The sequence below is a fragment of the Rhinoraja longicauda genome, chromosome 29 (genome assembly GCF_053455715.1).
Source record: "Rhinoraja longicauda isolate Sanriku21f chromosome 29, sRhiLon1.1, whole genome shotgun sequence".
In the NCBI taxonomy this organism is placed as follows: domain Eukaryota; kingdom Metazoa; phylum Chordata; class Chondrichthyes; order Rajiformes; family Arhynchobatidae; genus Rhinoraja; species Rhinoraja longicauda.
In genome coordinates, this window is record NC_135981.1 from 19,836,150 (window position 1) to 19,859,005 (window position 22,856).

Consider the following 22,856-nt stretch of genomic DNA (forward strand, 5'->3'; position numbering starts at 1 on the left):
CCAGGGGACACCTGCCAAGATGCTTTGGCCTGTCTAGGTTTAAGTATTAGCCTCATTATTCTCATGTATTCTGAGGTACAGTGAAAAGCTTTTGTTTATGTAGAGCAAAGATACTAGAGGAACAAGATGGACCACCGTTTAAATCTCCTATTCTGAAGTGTAGTACGCAGAGGAGCGTAACGGCCGCCATTTTAGTAGGCAAAACCCGCCGTTCGCTATGCCTCTCGCAGTCTAATCAGTGTTTTGGTGGAACAGTATGTGTGATGATACCTTTAAAATGCAGAATATATCTCATCTATCAATTCACAGATTTTTGTTATTTTTCTTTTTAAATGTTTCTGCAAGTTTCTGCCTACTAAAATGGCGCCATGACATACTACAGTTTTTTGGGTCGAGTGGTCTATCTTGTTCCTCTAGTATCTTTGATGTAGAGTCATGCAGCATGGAAACAGACAGTTCGGCCCAACTTGCCCACGCCGACCAACATGCTCCATCTACACTAGTCCCACCTGTCTGCCTTTGGCCCATTCCACTCTAAACCTATCCAATCCATATACCCGCCTAAATATTACTTAAACGTTGAGGTACTACCTGCCTCAACTACCCCCTCTGACAGCTTGTTCCATACACCCACCACCCTTTGTGTAAAAAAAGTTATCCCTCAGGTTCCCATTAAGTCATTCCCCCCTCACCTTAAACCTATGTCCTCTGGTTCTCGATTCCCCAACTCTGGACAAAAGACAGTGCGTGATCACCCCTCACCCCCCTGTGCTCCAAGGAATATCAACCTCTCCCAATAGCTCGGTCCCTTGTCCTGGTAACATCCTGATATATCCTCTGAACCCTTTCAAGCTTGACACCATCTTTCCTATAACATGGTGACCAAAACTGAACACAATACGCTAAATGTGACCTCACCAACATCTTGTAGGCCACGGGTAGGCCATGTAGAACGGAGATGAGGAAAAACTTTTTCAGTCAGAGAGTTGTGAATCTGTGGAATTCTCTGCCTCTGAAGGCAGTGGAGGCCAATTCTCTGAATGCATTCAAGAGAGAGCTAGATAGAGCTCTTAAGGATAGCGGAGAAGGGGAGAAGGCAGGAACGGGGTACTGATTGAGAATGATCAGCCCTGATCACATTGAGTGGCGGTGCTGGCTCGAAGGGCCGAATGGCCTACTCCTGCACCTATTGTCTATTGTCTATAATATAACTGTAATATGACGCACTTTGCACACTTTGATAAACAAGCACTTTGTGACTCTTTTCGTAAACCAGCATCTGCAATTCCTTGCATCCACCACTCTCAGCTATCTTTAGCTGCTAAATAAGTGACCTATTTTCCATCATGTCAGAAGTAGGGTAGTTCACTGATAATTGGACAATGTTCAACATCAAGAAACGTCACCTATTCCTTTTCTCTCCAGAGATGCTGTCTGACCCGCTGAGTTACTCCATCTCTTTGTGTCTATCTTTGCTTTAAACCAACATCTGCAGTGTCATCTTGCATACATCATTTGCAGCCCCTCGGGTGAAGAGTCCAATTGCAGCATGATATACATAACTTTCCGGCTTGGATAGATACGTAGCAAGCTGTACAGTCCCACACAAATACGAGGCATTGACCATCTTTGACCAAGAGGTTAACCACTTCCTTTTGACAAGATCACTTATCGTCAAGTCACCAGCTGTCAATATCGTGCAGATCGCTGAAGGCTTTGCTGAACCAGTTGCATTCGTACTGTGGCTCCAGGCAAAAGTCAGAAGGGGGCACAAGGAATTGCAGATGCTGGAATCTTGAGCAAGACACAAAGTGCTGAGGAATTAAGTGGGTCAGGTAGGATGTGTGGAGGGAATCAACAGAACCGATGCTGCCTGACCCGCTGAGTTCCTCCAGCAGTTTGTGTTTTACAACAGTCGGATGCTGGGTACTCTGCAGTCTGTGACTTGCCTCCTGACTCCCAGAGCAATTCGAATTGCAATTCAGGGCTGTGCAAAAAGGTGTCAAAAATTGAGTGCAGCTTTAACAATGTTCAACTTCCTGAATATCTTCACCAGAGAGACTGTATCACTACAAAATGGTGGCTTCCCACCACTTTGCAACTGCAGTTAGAAACACTAATGAATCCTAATCTTGGCTACCATTGTGCAATTGAATAAGGATGAAAAATGAGTGGTTATTTCTGGAGAATCTGAAAACTTTGCAGCAGCTGGGAGCAGTTCCTCACAGCACCGGAGACCCTGGTTTGATCCTGCTCTTGGGTGCTGTCTGCGTGGAGATTGCATGTTCTCGTGGGTTTTCTTTGGCTGCTCCAGTCTCCACCCACATCCCAAAGACTTGCGGGTTTGTAGATTAATTGGCACTCTAAAAATTTCTCCTAGTGGGTGGGGAATGGATGCAAAAAGTAGGATAACTTAGAACTAGTGTGAACTGATGGTCAGCGTGGACTGGATGGGCCGAAGGGCCTGTTTCCATGCTGTATTTGCAACCAAACAAAAATTAAACAAGTACACTGGATGTTCTTGTGTTCAGTCCTGCTGTGACGTCTGATTCATTGTGAAAATCCCATTACATTTCTGCAGACAAATTCTGATCACAGCAACGCTGTTGTGGATTTAATCTCCGCGAAATCAGTTAAAACCATTTGGGACGAGATAATGGGTACTCTGTCTCTGGGATATTTAAGGCCAAGCATCTGCTTAGCTGTGAGTTCATTGACCGTTCACTTTGTTTACCAACGTTTCGATCAAGAAAATAGTGTTCAGTGCTCGAGCTTCCACGAAGGAAATGCCTCAGACTTGCCTTTTGCTTCTGAAATTGTTTTTTCTTTTTTCTCTGAGTTCCGACCCCAGCAGAGATGTTATTCAGCAGCCCACCAGTTCCTGCTGGCTGACCAGATGGTAGAGTAGAACATAAAAGTTCCAATCAGTGCTTCTTCAAACAAGCTCTGAGGCCCCAGGCAGTATCGCAAGATGCCTGGTTTCCAAGGAGACAGGCGGAACTGCAGATGCTGGAATCGCGGCTGAAGCACAAAGTGCTGGAGTAACTCAGCGGCTCAGGCAGCATCTGTGCAAGGAGCAGACGGGCGACATTTCGGGTCAGGACCCTTCTTCAGACTGGTTGTAGTAGGGGGTAGAAAGCTGGAAAAGAGGTGGGGACTGGATAAAGCCTGGCAAGCAATAGGGGGACACAAAGTAACTCAGCGAGCCGGCCAGCAGCATCTCAGGAGAACATGGATAGCTGAAGTTTCAGGTCAGGCCACTTCTTCGGACTGATTGTCGGGGGAGGGGGGGGATAGAAATTGGTGCAGAAGAGAGGCAGGATAAAGCAAATTCTTTTGTGCAAACCAGCATTTGAAGTTCCCTTGTCTCAACAAATGACAGGTGGATACTGGTGAGGGGGGGTTGATTGGTGGGCGGGTGGAATAAGTGACAAGGCAAGAGATGAAAAGGAGACAATGGGTGTCAGGTAAGGAGGGAAGAGGAGTGAAATATGGAGCCAGAGGGAGGGATATAGGTGGAAGGGAGGGGGAGAGGAGTGACAGGAAGATGGGAGAAATGGGTGTGCAACAGGGTTAGAGGTCGGAGTTGGGCTACAGGAAAGAGTGAACGCAAACATGGATTGTTTCTTAAAATTGGAGAATTCAGTGTTCGTACTTTTGTATTGTTGGTTTCTAATATGGATGAAAGCCGTTGTTGCGAAAAGACGCTTGGTAAGAATTGTTTTTAAACCAAAGTTGAAGGAAAGATTAGCATCAGAGAAACAAGGATCTGCAGAATCCGGAATCTGGGATAAAAAAGATTGGAAGATTTCAGTGAAACAAGCAGCACCTGGAGAGGCAAAAAACACGTGTTGACGTGTTAAGTTGGGTCTGTGCATCAGGACTGGTGCAGGGTCTCAACTCAAAATGTTGACACATCCCTTTTGCTTCCACGGAAGCTGCTTGACCTGTTGAGTTTACTCCAGTTCCAACAGTTTATTTTATGAACATGAATGGTACACATGACTATAATCAGTTATTGAACTAACGTCACTTGTGGGGGTAGAAAGAATGGAAATGGCCAAGAAAGATGACGGAAATGTCAAAGACTAGAGGGCTTAGATTTAAGGTAAGAGAGGCAAATTTTCCAAGGAGCTATCCAGGGCAATCATCAGATCATGGCGTTGGGTGACTGGAATGCATTGTCAAGGGGTAGTGTTGGAGGCAGATACGATAGTGGTCTTTAAGATGCTTTTAGCCAGGCACATGGATATTAAAGGACATGAATCACTTGCAAGTAGATGAGATTAGTTCATCTTAGCATCATGTTCAGCACTGACACAGTGGGCCAAACAGAGCTCCCAACCCTTCCGAATTTGGCAGAAAGTTTCCTCTTTCTTATTTCATTTCCGCCATTCCGATTTTGCCTCACATTTTTCCGCGAAACACATGCCTCGCCCCACCGCTCGCCTGGCCTGGCCTGGCCTCACCGCGTAGCGTGAGGCCCGTTGATGTTGAGATGGGATGGGGGTTGGGGAGGGGGGAGGGGAGGTGGGGGACGGGAGGGGGACGGGGAAGGGGGCGGGGGAGTGGGGGGGAGGGAGGGAGGAGGGGAGGGGGGAGTGGAGGTGGGGGGAAAGGGGGGGAGGGGTGGGGGTGGAGTGGGGAGAGGTGGGGGGGACATGGACCGTTGTGATTTGCTGTTGAACACCATGTTGGAAGGTCTGGCCAAAGGGCCTGTTCCTATGAGGTACTTGTCTATGTTCCAAAGGCTGACCATTTTGGAAGAAAGGAACAGTGAGTTGGATGGTGTTTGCATAATTTAAAGCAATTATGAAAATTCTCAGCAGGTCAGGTGGCATTTGCAAAGAGAGAACCTGAATGTTTGTTCCATGTCAGTAATCTTTTGTTTATCATTGATCTTAAATATTATAGACAATAGACAATAGGTGCAGGAGTAGGCCATTCAGCCCTTCGAGCCAGCACCGCCATTCAATGCGATCATGGCTGATCACTCTCAATCAGTACCCCGTTCCTGCCTTCTCTCCATACCCCCTCACTCCGCTATCCTTAAGAGCTCTATCCAGCTCTCTCTTGAAAGCATCCAACGAACTGGCCTCCACTGCCTTCTGAGGCAGAGAATTCCACACCTTCACCACTCTCTGACTGAAAAAGTTCTTCCTCCTCTCCGTTCTAAATGGCCTACCCCTTATTCTTAAACTGTGGCCCCTTGTTCTGGACTCCCCCAACATTGGGAACATGTTTCCTGCCTCTAATGTGTCCAATCCCCTAATTATCTTATATGTTTCAATAAGATCCCCCCTCATCCTTCTAAATTCCAGTGTATACAAGCCCAATCGCTCCAGCCTTTCAACATACGACAGTCCCGTCATTCCGGGAATTAACCTAGTGAACCTACGCTGCACGCCCTCCATAGCAAGAATATCCTTCCTCAAATTTGGAGACCAAAACTGCACACAGTACTCCAGGTGCGGTCTCACCAGGGCCCGGTACAACTGTAGAAGGACCTCTTTGCTCCTATTGATTACGTTCTCTCACTGTGGATGCTGCTCAATCATTTCTCTCTTTTTTCTATTTTAATTCGTTTCTATTTTTACATTGGCGAAGCCACATTTAAAGTATCGTGCTTAGTGCTGGCCACCCTGTTACAGGAAAGATGTTGTTAAGCTGGAAAGGGTGCAGAGAAGATCTACAAGGGTGATACCAGGACTTGAGGGCCAGAGCTACAGGGAGTGGTTGAGCAAGCTGGGACTCTAGCTTGGTGCACACGAGCATGAGGGGTGGTCATATAGAGGTGTATAAGATCATGAGAGGTGTAGATAAGGTAAAGACACAGTCTTTTACCCAGAGTAGGGGAATCAAAAATCAGAGGATAAGGAGAGGGGGGAAAGATGTAATAGGAACCTGAGGAGCAATCTTTTTACACAAAGGGTGGTACGTATATGAAACGAGCTGCTGGTGGAGGTAATTGAGGCAGGTACTATCACATGTTTAAGCAACATTTGGACAGGTACATCGATAGGAAAGGTTTAGAGGGATTTGGGCCCAACACATGCAGGTGGGACTAGTGTAGGTGGGACATGTTGATCGCATGTGCAAGTTGGGCCGAAGGGCCTGTTTCCACACTGAATGACTGATTATTTGATTCTGCTTCAGATTTACAGTATTTTGCTTTTGTCAGAACCTGGGAATGTGATGTGAAACATATTCGAGTAAGTTTACTTGCAGTGTTACTGGAGCCAGTTAACCCAGTTTTTGTCCTTTACACGTCTGCAAGGTCAGTTCGTGCAAATCCATTAACCCTATTATCATTTCCTTTCATTTTTAGATGAATTGTTGGAGCAATCATAATGATTTAAGATCTGGGCTTTGTCAGGGAAATGTCAATGGGATGAGTTTTAACGGACAGCATTAAAAATCCTTTGTCATTTGGAACGGCTTGCTCTGCCAAAAGGAGGCATTTTATTGAGGATGGGAGCTGGCCATTTCATATACAGAAAGACAAGGCTGACCATACATTGGGGCACACAGCCAAGAAAATGGTTCTTAACCAGCCTCAGCAAAACTTGAGAATCATAAGAGAAGGACCTTAAGAGAATTATGGAAAGAGAGTAAGAACCTGATCTCCCGGTGGCTCAGCATTTCAACTCCCCCTCCCACTCCCAGTCTGACCTTTCTGTCCTGGGCCTCCTCCATTGTCATAGTGAGGCCCACCGCAAATTGGAGGAACAGTATCTCATATTTCGCTTGGGCAGCTTACATCCCAGTGGTATGAAAATTGATTTCTCTACCTTCAGATAGTTCCTCTGTCCCCCTCTTTCCCCTCCCCCTTTCCAGTTATTCCACTGTCTTCCTGTCTCCTACTACATCCTATCTTTGTTCCGCCCCCCTCCCCTGACATCAGTCTGAAGAAGGGTCTCGACCCGAAACGTCATCCATTCCTTCTCTCCTGAGATGCTGCCTGACCCGCTGAGTTACTCCAGCATTTTGTGATGCCTTCGGTTTGTACCAGCACCTGCAGTTATTTTCCTAGAGAAATAGGTAGGGGGTCAACTGTGATTTTAGTGATGGATCAGGTTCGAGAGGTCAAGTGGCTTCCTCCTGCTTTTAATCTTCTAGCTCGATGGAACATAACAAGACGACTAAGCTCAAATTCAGGTTCAGATTAGTTTATTGTCATATATATAATAGGGTTCAATGAAATTTCTTCTTCACATGAAGCTCATAGCATCCGTTCCTTCCACAGATGCTGCCTGACTGGCTGAGTTTCCCTAGTACATTGTGTTTTGCACAAGATTCCAGCATCAGCAGAACCTGTAGAACAATCTGGAGTAGTGCAAAAAAAAAACTAAAATGCAATGATAGAACTCAAAGGATGGAAATCATTTTATTAGTTCCACATACAGCTTGTTGAAAGAGATAGAAAAAACAGTTGGCATTGGCTTCTGAGAGAAACAGGACAGAGAAAAAAATGTATTTGGTCATTGGGGATGAGGAGGCAAGATTTAGCAGGAAGTACCGTACAGTTTAAAAAACTAAAGCCAATACTCGCAGTATGTCACCGTATATCACGAGAAATCTCCTTTGTAAAGAGGGAGGAAAGCGCTGTTAGAATTGGAATGTGAATTCAGCCAGGCGTCTTGCAGATAAGGAGAAGTGAGTTGGGAGCATTATTCATCCAGAACCCCTCCTTAAAACTTGGAGGTCAATTCACTGGGTGTTTTCAAGAGAGGGCTAACAAAATCAAGGGATATGGGGAGAAAGAAGGAACGGGGTACTGATTGTGGATGATAAACCATGATCATATTGAATGGTGATGCTGGCTCAAAGAGCCGAATGCCCTACTCCACCTATTTTCTATGTTTCTATAACGCAAAGTGCTGGAGGAACTCAGCTGGTCAGGCAGCATCTATAGAGGGAAATAAACCAGACAGTGTTTCAGGCTGTGACCATTCTTCATACTTCCAATCAATTGGTAGAAGGGTCCCGACCTGACGTTGTCTGTCCTTTCCTTCCACAGATGCTGCCTGGCCCATTGACTTTCCCTAGTACATTGTGTTTTGCTCAAGATTCTAGCATCTGCAGTTTCTAGTGTCTCAATTCCACGTTCTATTTGCCCTCATGAGCAGAGTTACTCAAATGACAGTAGCTTTGAAATCTGCTTTAAGATATTGACTACAAAAAGCAAGCTTTGCAAAATCGGTAAATTAGCTATGGCCAAATATATTTACGAATTGTGGCATTGCTTTCAGGTTTCTGATCGGACGGGAGAAGCCTGGAGAAACCAGTGAAGTTGCTCAACTTATACGTCAAACCCTCGAACAGGAGAGATGGCAGAGGGAGATGATGGAGCAACATTACGGCCAATACGTCGATGATGAGGAGGAGGTAAGATTTATCAGGTGTATAATTCCCACTCTGTTACAATTCCCATGTTGTTACTTTCATTGCAGCAATGATAGCACATCAGAAATGGTTCTTGGTGAGAGAAAATGTGTTTTCCTCGCACAAGGAGATCATCGTCGGAGGTTGAGGGGAAACTGGATAGAAGTATATAAAATTATGAGAGGCATGGATAGGGTAGACAGTCAGAACCTTTTACCTAGGTTCTAGAAATACCTAGAAATATCCAACACCAGAGGGCATAGCTATAACATGAAACGGGGAAGGTTTAATGGAGAAGTTTTTTACATAGAGGGTGGTGGGCGCTTGGAACCAAAAATACTAGAGGAACAAGATAGATCACTCGACCCTAAAAACCGTAGTATGTCATGGCACCATTTTAGTAGGCAGAAACTTGCGAAAACATTTTAAAAGAAAAATAACAAAAATCTGTGAGTTGATAGATGAGATATATTCTGTATTTTAATGGTATTATCACACATATTGTTCTCCCACAACACTGATTACACTGCACGAGGCATAGCGATCGACGGGTTTCGCCTATTAAAATGGCTCCTTTGCGTACTACACTTCAGTATAGGCGATTTTGAACGGAGTGGTCCATCTTGTTCCTCTAGTATCTTTGCGTGGAACACATTGCCAGTGGTTGTGGTTGAGGCAGATACAATAGAGGCATTTAGGAGGGTTTTAGAAAGGCATGTGGAAGTGCAGGGAACAGAGGGATATGGATCATGTGTGGGCAAATGAGATCAGTTTAACTTGGCATTATGTTGTGGAAAGAATGGCCCATTCCTGTGCTGTACTCTGTGTTCTATTATCAGTTCTAATTCTATTGCTCTGAGGTTCCACTGTGCAATGTAGTGACATAATAAAGCTTTCTGTCTTCCTCGCACGGACAGAACAAGACTTGCTTGACACAGATAGACATACTGATGCAAATGTCGTCCTAATGCTGCCTACTCACACATTGTCCCCCAAAATCATGCCCCCTTGTGGCAGTTGAGTATCCTCCATCAAAAGGCTCCTTCTGCCAGACCTCATGTTTACAGATTTAGGCACTGAGTATGTCATGTTGCAGTTTTATAGGACTTTGATTTGGCTGCATTTTGAGCATTACATGCAGTTCTGGTTGCCCCATTACTTGAGGTGTTGGAGAGGGTTCAGGAGATTTACCAGACTGCTGCTGCCTGTATTAGAGGGTATCAACTTTAAGGAGAGGTTGGACAAGCTTGGATTATTGTCTCTGGAGCATTGGAGGTTGAGGGGAGATGTGATAGAAGAATATACAATTATGTTAGGCATGGATAGGGTACGCAGTCAGAACATTTCTCACAGGGTGGATATACCAAAGACTAGATGGCATAGTGTTAAGGTGAGAGGGGCAAAGTTTAATGGAGACATGTCGGGCAAGATTTTGTACTCAGTGAGTGGCAGGTGCCTGGAATGTATTGCTAGGGGTGGTGGTAGAAACAGGTGAAATAGAGGTATTGAAAAGGCTTTTAGATAGGCATAATCTAAGATAGGCAGGGAATCGAGGAATATGAATGATGTGCAGGCATTGGAGATTAATTTAACGGCATCATGTTTGGCACCAACATCCCAAAATCCCTCTCTACATCAATGGGCTTAAAGTTCCTGCCATTTATTTTAGACTTGCATGTGACTTCCCAAAATGCAACACCTCACACTTGTCCTTCAGCCTATGCCCCCCTCTCGTTCCTGAATAACATTCACTCTATTTCCTTCATGTTGGTGACCTTCATAAGATTACCCTTCAGCCTTTTGTGTTGTACGGAATGAAGTCCCACCCTGCCCAACCTCTTCCGATGTCTCAGGCCCTTGAGCTTGGCACTATCCTTGTGAATCTTCTCTACACTCTTTCCTGCTTACTCTTCCATTACCCATTAAAAAAAAATAATTCTGATGTGATTTATTGTCTGCAGTTTTTTGAATCCTAAGCAAAGATCAATGAATAATTGAGAGGAGTGATTATTAACTAGCAAGCTCCAAACCCTCAAATGACCAAGCAGAATAAGACTGAAAAGCATCCGAGCATCAAAGTCCAAGTCATGCCTCGTGTGACAATATGTTCCACAGTTTTGGTGTTTTTCCACCTGCTGTATAATGTCGTTGAACTTAATTGAGTTTTCTGTTCTGATCTGTAGGATTATGAACTATTTTCACACAATGTGAACAGTGCAGAGAGCAGTTCCCTCAACAGCAATAACAATAATAGCAACTGTCGTGCATTGGTGAAGGTTTGTCACAATGGAGTGCTTTTGGATTTGAGCCCTGTGCATGGTGTGAGGGCCCTATTGCCTTGCTTTGCTCAACTGCTTTCTTGCATTTATTTTCCTGTCGATCGGAAAGGCCAAGTTTTTCCATTGTGATGGAAAGCCCACGAAGTAAATGATGCAATTGAAAAGATTATGCATGTGGCCGCATTAGATGTCCTGGCATGAGCCCAATTAGAGCCGTTTTGATGGGTTCTACCAGGAATTCGACTTGCATCATGAGCCTTCCTTGAGAAGAAGGGAGGGGAAATCGCACCTGGGCTTTGGCCAGTATTTGCTCTCCTGGGACAGCAAGACAAGACCATCTCCCGTCCAGGCACCTGATGAAAATGGCCAGAATGATTAAAACGCATCATTTTACACAGTGCAACATCCTTTCCCCAAAAATGGTTTGCCTCCAAGAAGTCAAATCAAATTTACAGTCATATGCACAATTATGATGGAATACAAGTGCAATGAAAATCTTGCTTGCAGCAGCACCATAGGCACATAGACTCAAGGAACGCACAGAAATCTAAATGATACATTATTATTTGCAAGTTACTCACAAATCCTGCTGGACCGTGTAAAGAAAAAGAATGTGCAAAAGCGAGAGATTAGTGCAAATCACATTTAGAGAGCAAATGCATGGTAATTCCAGAGGTGGTCCTCAGTGTTCTGTTGCCAAAGTAGGATTTGGGTTGTGCAGGTCAGTTAAAGAACCTGATAGTGTAGGAAACTAGCTGTCACTAAACCTGGTGAAGTGGGACTTCAGGCTTCTGTAGCTCTGCCCTGATGGTAAAAGTGAGAAGGGACATTGTAGGGATCCTTGATGATAGACGCCACCTTCTTGAAGCTGTGTCTGATGTAGATGCTTTCAATGGTTGGTAGGCTGAGTCCACCACTCTGGACAGCCTCATACATTCTTGGGTGCGTTGGAATTGCTGTGTCAGGTCATGATGCAGCCAGTCCTTTTTACGAGGCATCTGCAGATGTTTGTTGGAGAATTACCCGGTGAAACTGTATAAACATAAGAAAGTAGAAGCCCATGGGAAAATGGGATTGAATGGGTTACCTGCCAGAAGGGTTTGGCTTCATTGGATGCAGATGTTCTTCTTGGTGAAGACACGTGATGAAATATCTCAATGGGCAGGTGAGTGGTCCCACTAACCACCCTGGAACTGCAGAAAATCAGGTGGACAACAGCAGCGTATCAAGCTTAGAAAGTCTTTTATCTCAAGCAACGATTAGGATTCAGGATTCAGGATATCTTTATTTGTCATCCAAAAAACAAGTTTTTTGGACGAAATTTGGTCACCCACAGTCCAACAATTAAAGCAATAAAATAAGCAAATTACACAACCCCAACCAACACAAAAAAAGAAAGAAACATCCATCACAGTGAATCTCCTCCAGTCCCCTCCTCACTGTGATGGAAGGCCAGAATGTCTTTTCCCTTCCCCTGCCGTCTTCTCCCGTGGTCAGGCTGTTGTCGTTGCCACGTTCCAGGCCGCGCCGGACGGTGAAAGGTCGGATTAAGACTCTTAAATTGGCTGCAGAAGTCTTTATTTCACCCTTGAGTTTCCTTTAAAGAAATTAGAGTTAGAGTCTAAGAGATACAGCAGGGAAGCAGGCCCTTTGGCTCACCGAGCCTACACTGAACATCAACCCCCACCTCCCTCATCAGATTTCACCTACACACTAGCAGCCATTTGCAGAGGCCAGTTAACCTATCAACCCGCACGTCTTTGGGATGAGAGGAATCCAGAGCACCCGGAGGATACCCGCACAGTCACAGGGAGAACGTGCAAGCTCTACACAGACAGCACCCAAGACCAGGGTTGAGCCTGGCTCTCTGGTGCTGTGAGGCAGCAGCTCTACCAGCTGTACCACTGTGGCGTCCCGTTAACAATGTGTTTACTGAACATCTGTGGATAAACAGCAAATTATCATGTCTTTGTCAGGGCGGTTCTAGTGAAGAAATCATGCTTTAAGTCTGTAAGTTGCTTTAAAGCAGTCCAAGGAGCAGAACACAATTGAATTGCTATTTTAAGATGCAGTGTGATTGTGCATCAGACACTACTAGGTCACGAAAAATGTGGGTCAGAGTAAAGCTCTACTTTACTAGTTTGGAACAAACTCTAGTAAAAAAGTTTCCCCGTTCCAGTTTCGGACACTGCTTCCTCCTCTCATGCTTGTTCTGCAGAGTTTAACCTTTCTTCACAACCATATGGAGAATGACTCACCTCCAACCTTCCAAGTTTGTAGGTGGGGAGGAAGTTCCAACAAGTTTCACACAGGTGCAAGACTTTTCCCCTCTGCAGTGAAGTGTTACCCAGCATGCAGAAGATCATACATTTGATTTTACTTCCCAGCATTTGTCACGTCCATAACATTGTCAGTTTTGAGGATTGTGGTCAAATTTCCTAGCAGGTTCTTAATCAGGAAGTGATTAGTCTGGCCTGTGGATTCTTGTGGAGAAGTGGTAAGTGTTGTTCCTACATGCTAATCAGTAACAGAGAGCAATAAAAACTATCGAGGATGTACCTCTGTCCTGTGGAGAGTGATGATCAATGAAAATTAGTTTAGTTTAAACGTGGTGTGGAAATTGGCCCTTTGGCCCATCGAGTCCGTGTTGACCCGTACACTAGTTCTATCCTGCACAATAGGGACAATTTACAGAAGCCAATTGACCTACAAACCTGCACGTTTTTGGAATATGGGAGGAAACCGGAGCACCTGGAGAAAACCCACATAGTCACAGGGACGTGCACAGAACGTGCAAACTCCGTACAGTCAGAACCCGTAGTCATGATTGAATTCAGTCTCTGGTGCTGTAAGGCAGTAACTCCAGCACTGTGCAAAAATGGAGATACAAATGCTGGAACTGCAGATGCTGGAATCTTGAGCAAAATGCAATGTACTGGTGAAACACTGGGTCAGGTAGTACCGGTGGAAGGAATAGGCAGGCAACGTTTTGGGCGGGGACCCATCTTCAGACTAGTTGGTTTGTGGATTTTGGGAAGGAGAAAGAATCAAGGAATGCAGGATAATTGAGCTATAATGGTGGAAGCTGTGGTGGGGAGATGAACTTGTGATGGTCTGGGAGATGTTGTCCTGTCGTTTGTTCGTGGGATGATGGTAAAGGCGTAGATCCGAGGAGGTGTCCGAGTCCTGAAGCCTGGCCTCAGCACAGTTGAGGATAAATGAAAGATGTGAAGCTATTCTGACAACCAGGTACTTAACATGACCAAGGCAAGGCAAAGACAGGCAGCAAGTTGTGATTTTGACTGATGTGTGTTTTTCTTTGACACCTGCTGTGATATTCAATGTCCCCATTTCCTTTACTTCCAAGTATTTGAGAGATAGAACAGAGTTGTCTGTGAGATGTGGTGTACATTCATCGATAGGGAGCTTTTATCGACACCTGGTGGTGAGGTGAGGAACATTCCTCAGCACTCACAATGCTCAGTCAGGTTTGGATTGGGTTCAACACAGCCGTGGCTTCCTCTACAGTTACCCGTTGCAACAATGTGATTTGTGAAACAGGACGAAGCGACACAGGCCTTCCTTAAAAGCAAGCCCTCTCCCTCCCCCAGCCTGGTTAAGCCATGCCTCCAGCTCAACGCTGCCAAAATTGTTGACAAACATGTTGATAAGTCGTCAGAGCAGAATTAGGCTATTTCACCCATCGAGTCTATTCAGTAAAACCATCTTGGCTGTTCTATCTTTCCCTCTGAACCCATTCTCCTGCCTTCTCCCCGTAATGTTTGACACCCTTGTTAATCAAGAAACTGTCAATCTCTGCTTTAAAAATACCCAATGATATGGCCTCCAACACTGCCCCGACTTTGAAATGCATATCCTGCAGTTCAGTCTTCCATGCTCCAGTACCTCCATTAGCCTTGCCATCTTCCAAACACTCCCTCTCCCCCAATTCCAGACCTTTATATCAAAACCTTTTCTATCCCCCTCTTTCACCTCCCCCTTCCCATTCCATCCATATCCCTCCCTCTAGCTGTACGTTTACTCCACCTTACCTTATCTGACATCCTTTTGTCTCCTTTTCAGCTCTAGCCTGTGTCACTTACTCCATCCATCTGCCACTCTCTCCCCTACCCCCGTCCTCCTCCCTCCCTCCTCGCCTGTCTCCACCTATCACTTGCCCGGCTCTGCCCCACCCGCTCCTCCCTTTTCCAGCTTTCTGCCCCCTCCTCCGATCAGTCTGAGGAACTGATACGCAATCTTGTCCATTTTCCTCCTCAGATGCTGCCTGACCTGCTGAGTGCCTCCAGCTTTTTGTGATTTGCACAACTACTTTCACTCCTTCCTTTCATTTAAATCTCTGCAACTCCGCAACTTTTGAATTTTTTTCATAAACCCCTCTACCTCTTTAGGAATCTACTTAAGTTAAAACCAAGCCCTTGCAATTAGTAACTAATAAGTCCCTCTCGTGTATGCTTTCACCAGACCATTGCTTAATAATACTCAGGTTTGGCATCTTGTGTTTCATCAATCATAACATTGTAGGAGGATCTTATGGAGGATTCAGGAATATTAGAGTTAACGATGCTACATAAATGCAAATTGTTGTTTTAACATCAGCGGGAGATTTATAGACAATAGGTGCAGGAGTAGGCCATTCGGCCCTTCGAGCCAGCACCGCCATTCAATGTGATCATGGCTGATCATTCTCAATCAGTACCCCGTTCCTGCTTTCTCCCCATACCCCCTGACTCCGCTATCCTTAATTTGTTGGTGTTCCAGTTCCTGGCATCGTGTAACTACAAATGTAATTGGCTGTTGTGATCCCCTTGTTAAATTTACAGTCAGTTCAAGTGTCAAATTTATTTGATTCTTTAAAAGGAATCACGTTATTGCATCTTCCAAAATAATAAAAAGCCAAACCATGTTGGTGTTGTAAAACAGTATAGCACTTAAGAAAATCGAATTCTAACCGGGATATCAATTCATAATTTTAAGACATTTCAATCAGTGAATAGTCTTTTATTAATATTAAATGATCCATGTCAGTAAGGTTGCGCTTTCATGCAACAGGGGCCTGGTACACTTGGGTGGAATATATCATGTTGAATTAAGCAAAATGCTGGAAATTCTCTGGAGATCTGACAACGTTAGTAAAGAATGAAACAGATTTAATGTTTCAGATCAATGATTCGAAAGACTAAATGTGCTTTTAGTTTTGATCTGTTATTAGGAATGTACACATCTGTTTCACAGAGGAGGATATATAAAAATAAAACAAACTCCAGACTACTGCTGGTTATATTGCAAGAGGAACTTGCAAACGTTATGGATGAAAATGAAAGATCTTTAGACTTTAGAGATACAGGCTGACCAGCTGTCATTCCGAACATTAGCACTATCTTACACACTTGGGACAATTTACAATTTTACCGAAGCCAATTAACCTACAAACCTGTACATCTTTGGGGTGTGAAACCAGAGCACCCAGAAAAAACCATTGCAGTCACGGGAAGAACGTACAAACTCCGTTCAGACAGCACCCGTAGTCAGGATGGAACCCGGGTCTCTGGCGCTGTAAGGCAGCAACTCCACCGCTGCGCCACTGAATCGTGCGAGCGAATGCTTAGCATCTGCTTAGCAAAATGAGAACGTGCAATATAAGTATGTGATGCGTGTGAAATAGTCCTTAACAGGATTGTTGGTGCTTTTTATTCCTATTCTCCATAGAAAAACAGGTGAGATATTCATCATCATTGTTCACTGAAGCACAAGATGTGTGTAATGAAAGTGGCAATTTAAAAACTAGCACACTGCAGTATATAGAGCAGAAATGGCATGAATTGGCTATCCATCTGGAACTGTTGGTGGAGCAGAGTGTCTTTAGATGTAGGGCAGGTCAGCAAAGTTGTACGAAAGACATGAGCTGAGGTAAAGAATATAAGAGTAGCGAGCTTGTGTTTTTACTAGTTGTTGGTTAGTTTATGCACTACTTGCCATTCTGTTCACTACGTTACGTTACACTACGAACGGCTACATTTGGAGAAGAGATTTACAAAGACTGGAAAGTTTTACTCGAGATGGATGGGATAAGCTTGGGTGATGAACAAAGGAGGCTGAGGAAGACTTAATTGACTGACTGAAAAATACAGCATGGAAATTGGCCCTTCGGCCCACCAAGTCCATGCTGACCATCGATCAGCCATTCACACTAGTTCTGTTATTCCACTTTCACATCTACTCCGTACACACAAGGGGCAATTTACTCTGTGACATCCTTCGTTTCTGGCAGCCCATTCACTATTCCAAGAGGGTGTGGCAACCTCACACATCCACATACACATGGTACATGGACTCCTCCTGACTGATGAAGATGTAATATGGTTAAGTAGCTCTTTTTCAGTTGTCGGAGATATGAAATGCCGGTGTGTGTGTGTGTGTGTGTGGTGTGAATTTTCAGTTTCTGTGATTCGGCATACTTCTAAGTGAAAGAATACCGTGGATTGGAGCAACTCCACTCAGTCATGTGTGTTTGGTATATTTCCTTTCACTTATATATAAATGTCACCATGGCACTGCACATTCTCTTTTGCATGAGTGTGGAGATAAAGCAGAAAGAAAGAAATAAAACAAAAAGCAGTGTGCAGTAAATTCCACAGATCCAAAATGTCTGATCACATCCTCCGTTGTGTAAACTTTGTGAACACTCGCTCCTTCTTTCCTCTTTGACAAATACATTCATCTTGAATCGTCATTAGATACGGGTGAGGTGCTGGAGGATTGGAGGGTGGCTAATATTATGCCTCTATTCAAGAAGGGCTGTATGGAAAAGCCTGGGACCTATAGGTCAGTGAGCCTAAAATCTGTGGTAGGCAAGTTACTGGAGAGTATTCGGAGGGATAAGAAATGTATGCATTTGGATAGACAGGGGGTGTTTGGGGAGAGTCAGAATGGTTATCAACATGGGAGATCTTGCCTCAAGACTGAGTATTTTGAAGAAGTAACCAAAAAGGTTGATGAGGGCAGAGCAGTAGACATTGTCTTTGTGGACTTCAGCAAAGTATTTGATAAGGTTCCACGTTATAAGTTGCCCTGGAAGGTTAGATCGCATAAGATCCAGTGAGAGCTAGTCGACTGCATAGAAAATTGGAAGGAAGCAGAGGGTGATAGTAGAAGGTTATTTTTGTGGACTGGAGGCCTGTGACTAGTGGTGTGCCTCAGGGATCAGTGCTGGGCCCATTGCTGTTTGTCGCTTATATCAATGATTTGGATGATAATGTACAAGGCATGATTAGTAAGTTTGCAAATGACACTAAAGTAGGTGGTTTTGTAGGTAGTGAAGAAGGTTATCAAAGATTACAGCAGGATCTTGATCAGTTGGGCAAGTGGCCTGAGGAATAATTAATGGAGTTTAATGTAGATAAGTGCAAGCTGTTGCATTTTGGGAAGCCAGAGCAGGGCAGGACTTTCACAGTGAATGACAGGGACCTGGGGAGTGTCGTAGAGCAGAGGGATCGAGGAGTTGAGGCACATAGTTCCTTGAAAGTGATGTCAGGTAGATAGGGTGGTCAAGAAGGCTTTTGGTACATTGCTCTTCATCAGATTGCATTGTATGGAAGTTGGGATGTTATGTTACAGCTGTAAAAGATGTTGGTGGAGCCACATTTGGAATATTATGTTCAGTTTTGGTCATCCTGCTATAGGAAGTATACTGTTAAGCTGGAAAGATTATAGAGAAGAGTTGCGAGGACGTTGCCAGGATTTAAGGGCCTGAGGTATAGGGAGAGGTTGGACAGGCGAGGATTTTATTCCTTAAAGTACAGGAGGATGAGGGATGATCTTATAAAGGTGTATAAGATCATGAGGGGAATAGATTGGATCATTGAACAGAGTCTTGAATTGAATTGCATAAATTTTATTAGCCAAGTATCTATACATACAAGGAATTTGCCTTGGAGCTTTGCTCGCAAGGATAACAACACGATATACAGTAGACAATTAAAAATAAAACATTACCCAGAGTAAAGAAATCAAGTACAGGAGGACATAGGTTTAAGGTGAGAGTTGAAAGATTTAATAGAAATCTGAAGGGCACCTTTTTCACACAGAGGGTGGTGGGTATATGGAACGAGGTAGTTGAGGCAGGTAATAAAACAACAAGTGCGGGCAGGTGGGTCTGGTGTAGATGGGGGCATCTTTGTGGTCATGGGCAATGTGGGGCCGAAGGGCCTGTATCTGTGCTGCTCTATGACTCTCAAATGGATATTGCTGACACTTTTCTCACTCTTATTTCACTCTTCTCTCCTTATCTGACACCTCTTTGTCTCCTTTTCATCTCTAGCCTTTGTCCACCTATTTGTCAATCACCTGTAACCACCAATCACTTACCAGGCTTTGTCCCACTCCGCCTCTCTTTTCCAACTTACTCACCCCCTACTACAATCAATCTGTTAAAGGGCCTTGACCCTCAACGTCACCTGTCCATTTTCCTCCACAGATGCTGCTTGACCCGCTGAGTTGCTCTAGCAATTTGTGTTTGATCAAGGCTCCAGCAACTGAAGTTTAGACTTTACACTTTAAAGATGCTGTGCAGAAACAGGCTCTTTGGCCTGCAATCACCACGTACACATGCACTATCCGACACACTAGGGACATTTTGCAATTCTACCGAAGCTAATTGACCTACAAACCTGTAAGTGTTTAAAGTTTTGAAGGTGATAAATGTGTCGATTTGGAGGGGCGTCAAAGACGTAAGAATCTAAGAATTGTAGGGGTGAAAGAAGGAAGTGAGAAAGAAATGGGTACTCGGGATTTTGCGGCAGACCTTTTACAAAAAGTCTTAAAATTGGATTACAAACCTTCACTCGGTCGAGCTCATAGAGTGCAGCGAAAACGTATAAAGGATGATGCCCATCCAAGACAAATTATCGTAAAGGTGCAACTGGATCATGAATTTGATGATATAATGAAGAAAATGGTTCGAGGCGGACAGCTCCTTTTTGAAGGTGCGAGATTCAGTATTTACCGAGATTACTCGGCAGAAGTCTACAATAAAAGAGTGCAGTTTATTGAGACAAAGAGAATTCTGAAGAAGGTACCTGATTTGAGATACAGTTTGCTTTATCCCGCAAGACTAAGAGTCTCCTACAAGTCCAAGGAGCATTTTTTTACAGACTACGAAAAAGCACTGGAATATGCTAAAGATGTCGGTAACACGAGCATAGACTGAAGAATTTACACTACTCCTTAGGAGTCCTGCTAGATCTAAAAGGACCTTTAAAGTTCTTTTAAGAGCTTTGAGGATATCCGGAAACCGAAATGGATGGAGGACATTGGATAAAACCGTGATCTTTTTTGCTTTTGCTGTTTACTAATCATGGATTCAGCGGAAAAAATTAATATGATAGGTAGAGAATAAACGTAGTGAATTTTTGCTGTTCATAAGTTTTTCTGCAAGGTTACGTGCTTATGTATGCATACATATGGGGAGGTATATATATATATATGTGTATATCGGGTGTATGTATGTATGGGTAAGTAAATAAGTTTGTTACTCCCAAAGAAGAGATATGAATGTTAGAAATAACCCTTTATTCTCTTTGCGCACGGAGCTGGAATTTTTTTTTTTTACAAAGGCTACGGAAGTCTTTAGAATTCTAGCCACGTTAGTGTGGCTATCACTAACTACACCAATTGTAGAGGTAGTTACTTTTCTTTCACCCTATATTAATCAACTCTATCACTTTTCTCTTTTTAAATATTTTTATAATTTAATGTTTGAATGGAAAAGTAAGACAAATACAAGGAGATGTGCTCGGAAGAGCGATGTATATGATTTTAAATTCATCTATTTGATGTTCGGGAGCAGGGTCGGGTTCTGTGTGTTGTACCTTCTGCTCGGTTATAGACCACCTTAGAAACAATATGCAAGACATTAATATGACAAGAGGGGGTCAGGGAATAACATTTTGTAGTTGGAATGTCAAGGGAATCAATGAACCAATTAAGAGAGGTAAAGTTTTGGCACATCTAAATTTAATTAAAACTGATATAATATTTCTTCAAGAAACACACCTTAAGAAGGAATCTCAATATAGACTTAAAGCTAAGTGGATTGCTGAATCATATCATTCCTCCTTTTCCCACAAGGCCAGAGGAGTTGCAATACTAATTCGTAAAGGAATACCTTTTAAGAACTCCTCAACAATAGTGGATATTGATGGTAGATATATTATAGTAGTTGGAGAGTTAAATGGAGAAAAAGTGATCCTTCTTAATGTTTACGGGCCTAATTTTGATAACCCTATGTTCTTTAATAAAACATTTAATAAAATTCCTGAATTTACACAATATAAATTAATAATTGGAGGAGACTTCAATTGTACATTAGATTCATACTTAGATAGATCATCAATGCAAAAAAAAGTAAAATCTCAATCAAGTGTATTTCTAAATTCATTTATTAATACCACTAATATTAAGGATGTTTGGAGAATAGAAAACCCAACTGGACGGGAATATTCATTTTACTCACCAGTACACAAAACATACTCAAGAATAGATTATTTTTTAGTTGACTCTACGTTTATTCCATTTATTTATAATTCAAAATACCATAACATTATAATTTCAGATCATGCACCGGTAACATTCATGATTAAATTAAATGGAATGTCCGAGAAACAAGCATATTGGAGATTTAACCCACAAATTTTGAACGAAAAGTCATGCCAGGAATATATTATTAAACAGATTCAAATATTTTTTGAAGTAAATGACAACCCCGACACACCTATTTCTCTTATGTGGGAAACGTTTAAAGCGTATGTGCGAGGTACATTAATTTCTGCTCAAGCTTTTTATAATAAAGAGAACAGGATTAAGCAACAAACATTGGAAAGTGAAATTAAACAACTAGATATAGAAAATGCGAGAATGCCATCTACTCTAAAACATAATAAAATTGCTGTATTGAAATATAAACTAAATAAAATGTATTCAGAACAAGTAATAAAACTTTATCAAAAAACAAAACAATTACATTTTGAATTTGGAGACAAACCACAAAAACTATTAGCACGTCAGTTACGAAAAATGGAAGGGGAAAAAATAATTCAGAAAATTAGAACAGAGACAGGAGAATTATTAAAAATGCCCAAGGACATAAATGATAGATTTCTCCAATATTATCAGAACCTTTATTCAACTAAAACCGTAGCACAATCAGAAGGAATAGCAGACTTTTTAAAAAAATGTAATTTACAAGGTTTAGATTCAAAAGATAGAGAAGTACTAGAAAGGGAGATTACGATAAAGGATATTGAGGAGTCTATTGGTTCTTTAAAAAATGGTAAAGCAGTAGGACCAGATGGTTTAGGCTCCGAATTTTATAAAAAATTTTATGATTTGCTTAGCCCACGTTTACATAGACTGTATGAGTATATATATACTCAACAGAAACTTCCAGATACTCTAAATGAATCTATAATAACACTTATTCCTAAAGCTGATAAAGATCCGGAAGACCCGGGATCATACAGAGCAATTGCACTTTTAAATACAGATCAAAAAATTTTAACTAAAATACTAGCGCATAGATTAAGTACAGTGATGAATAAATTAATACACCCTGACCAAACAGGCTTCATTCAGAAACGATATTCATACTATAATCTAAGAAGATTATTTAATATTATATATTCCAAGAGAATTATTAATGAAGATCTAGCAATAATCTCACTTGATGCTGAAAAAGCATTTGATCAGGTTGAATGGTCTTATTTATTTTCGGTGATGGAAAATATGCAGCTAGGGGAGAAATTCTGTACATGGATAAAACTGTTATATACAAATCCCACGGCCAGAATATTTACAAACCAAAGGTTGTCATCGAAATTTAGCCTATCTAGAGGTTGTAGACAAGGATGCCCGTTATCCCCATTATTATTTGCGCTTGCTATTGAGCCACTGGCAGAAAGAGTTAGGGGGCATCCGGAAATACATGGATATAACACAAAGGACACAGTGAATAAAATTTCTCTATACGCAGATGACGTATTAATTTACATTACAAAACCAGAAATTAGTATTCCAAACTTATTAAAGCTAATAACCCAATTTGGTTCACTTTCAGGATACAGAATAAATTGGAATAAAAGCGAAATTATGCCAATAAGGGAACATAATAAACAGATA

General features: G+C 42.7%; 1 protein-coding gene across 3 annotated transcripts in view; it reads left to right on the forward strand.

Annotated features, from left to right (window-relative positions):
• Window positions 1-22,856, forward strand: part of LOC144607631 (neurabin-2-like) — a 193,826-nt gene that overhangs the window by 149,616 nt on the left and 21,354 nt on the right. For all 3 annotated transcript variants that reach the window (XM_078424587.1, XM_078424588.1, XM_078424586.1), the window contains one exon: window positions 8,253-8,388. In XM_078424587.1, coding sequence (XP_078280713.1) covers window positions 8,253-8,388 — 136 coding nt within the window. The remainder of the gene's footprint in view (window positions 1-8,252; window positions 8,389-22,856) is intronic.